This window comes from Nothoprocta perdicaria, unplaced genomic scaffold (assembly GCF_003342845.1).
Source record: "Nothoprocta perdicaria isolate Ctin4 unplaced genomic scaffold, notPer1 scaffold_929, whole genome shotgun sequence".
In the NCBI taxonomy this organism is placed as follows: Eukaryota; Metazoa; Chordata; class Aves; order Tinamiformes; family Tinamidae; genus Nothoprocta; species Nothoprocta perdicaria.
Window position 1 is genome coordinate 8,155 of NW_020456231.1, and position 2,160 is coordinate 10,314.

Below are 2,160 nucleotides of genomic sequence, written 5' to 3' on the forward strand. Positions count from 1 at the left end.
CAAAGCGAATTTTCCAGGTGCAGGAAGAGCGTTTTCCAAGCGCAAAGCAGCTTTTCCGGATGCAAAGCAGGATTTCTGGGCGCAGGAAGCGCACTGTGTGGGCGCAAGGCGCGTTTTGTGGCTGCAGCAGGCGCGTTTTGGGGGCGCAGCGCGCGTTTTGGGGGCGCGGCGAGCGGGACTCCCGGCGCACCTGCATGCGGGCGCAGTCCGGGAAGTCTCCGGGCGGGATGTGCTGCTCCAGCTGGATGCGGGCGAAGAGCAGCGGCAGCTTGGCGATGAGCTGCTTCTTCTTGCTGCCCTTGCCGAACACGGCCGGCATCTCCTTCTTCAGCAGCCCCATGATGTGCGCGTGCACCTGCGGCGCGCGCCGTCAGCGGGGCCCCGGCGTCCGGGCGCCCCCCCAACGCGCGGATGCCGGGGTGGGGTTTTTGGATGGGTTTTTTTGGGGGGGGTTGAGGGGTTTTGGGGAGCACCCGGGGGTCATGGTGGGCAAAGCTCGCTCCCTCCCACGGTGGTTCCTATGGGATGGAGCCGAATCCCCATCCCCGCGCGCGGGAGCCGCCTTGGCCCCCGTCCTGGAAAATCCCGGCTCCGGGCGGCTCCGGGCGGGAGGAAACCCCGGGCGCCCGAAGCAGGTGGCCGGAAGAGATAAGGAGGGAAAACGGCGCTGGGAAACGCGGCCGCTTCCGCCGGGCCGGCCCTACGCCGCGGTGAGGGGCTCACCCCCCCTCCCAGGACCCGCCGTTAATTGCTCCGCTAACGAGGGGGCGGAAAGCTCCGCTAACGAGGAAACCAGGCCAGGATGCGGCCGGGATGGGGGTATTGTTGGACACCCCCCCCATCCCTGTGAGGGGCCCAGGCGTCCTGCCCCCCATCCCCGCCTTGGCTGCGGGGCCCAGGCGTCCGGGCTCTGCTGGTGCCTGATGGGGGTCATAGGAACCGGAGTCGCGAGGGGGTCCTGGATCTGTCCATGGGAGAGGACCCGCTCCTGGTTCTGGTTCCCAGGGGTCCCGGGACCGGCAGAGACAGGAGGGGACCCGCTCCCGGTTCTGGTTCCCAGGGGTCCCGGGACCCGCTCCCGGTTCTGGTTCCCAGGGGTCCCAGGACCGGCAGAGACAGGAGGGGACCCACTCCCGGTTCTGGTTCCCAGGGGTCCCGGGACTGGCAGAGACAGGAGGGGACCCATTCCCGGTTCTGGTTCCCAGGGGTCCCGGGACCGGCAGAGACAGGAGGGGACCCACTCCCGGTTCTGGTTCCCAGGGGTCCCGGGACCCATTCCCGGTTCTGGTTCCCAGGAGTCCCGGGACCGGCAGAGACAGGAGGGGACCCGCTCCCAGTTCTGGTTCCCAGGGGTCCCGGGACCCGCTCCCGGTTCTGGTTCCCAGGGGTCCCGGGACCGGCCGGGGCGGCAGGGGACCCACTCCCGGTTCTGGTTCCCAGTGGTCCCGGGACCCACTCCCGGTTCTGGTTCCCAGTGGTCCCGGGACCCGCTCCCGGTCCCGGTTCTGGTTCCCAGTGGTCCTGGGACCCACTCCCGGTTCTGGTTCCCAGGGGTCCCGGGACCCGCTCCCGGTTCTGCTCCGCGCCCTGGGAAGGGGCTGGGCCATGGCGGCTGCGCGCCTGGGCAGCCCGGCGGGCCCCGCCATCCGAGGGGCCCCGGCGTCCGAGGGGCCCCGGCGTCCGGGCGTGCGCTCACCCGCACGAGGCGCGCCCGCTTCACCAGGTCGTTGAGCTTGCGCAGCGCCGCGTTGCGCGGCAGGCTCTGGATGTCGCGGAACAGATCCTGCTCCTCGAGCTCGAAGAGGCGCCGGTTGTCGGCCACGAGCAGCGGCTCGGCCCAGAAGGAGCCGATGAAGACGCGCAGCACCTCGGGCGTGCCGAACACCTTGCCCAGCGACCACATGAGCGCCCCGTAGACGCGCATGAGCTGCTGCGTCTCCACCAGGTCGGCCTTGTTGAGCACCACGCGGATCTTGTCCTCGTTGCCGCGCAGCGCGCCGATGGCCTCCGAGAACTCGTCCGAGATCTCCAGCTTGTGCGCGTCGAAGAGCAGCACGATGAGGTCCACGCGCTGCGCGAACCACTGCAGCACGGCCGCGAAGTCGTAGCCTGCGGGGAGCGCGGCGGGGGGCTGAGCCCCCCCCGGACCCTCCCCCCGGC

The 2,160-nt window shown here is 70.4% G+C and overlaps 1 protein-coding gene across 1 annotated transcript in view; it reads right to left on the reverse strand.

Annotated features, from left to right (window-relative positions):
- Positions 1-2,118, reverse strand: part of LOC112958918 (ribosome biogenesis protein NOP53-like) — a gene marked incomplete at its 3' end in the record, with an annotated part of 10,180 nt that extends 8,062 nt beyond the window's left edge. Inside the window, exons 1-2 of the mRNA XM_026052873.1 lie at positions 1,697-2,118; positions 106-355 (exon numbers count right to left, since the gene is read on the reverse strand). Of these exons, the coding sequence (XP_025908658.1) occupies positions 106-355; positions 1,697-1,924 (478 nt within the window). The remainder of the gene's footprint in view (positions 1-105; positions 356-1,696) is intronic.
- Between the last annotated feature and the right edge of the window lie 42 nt (positions 2,119-2,160).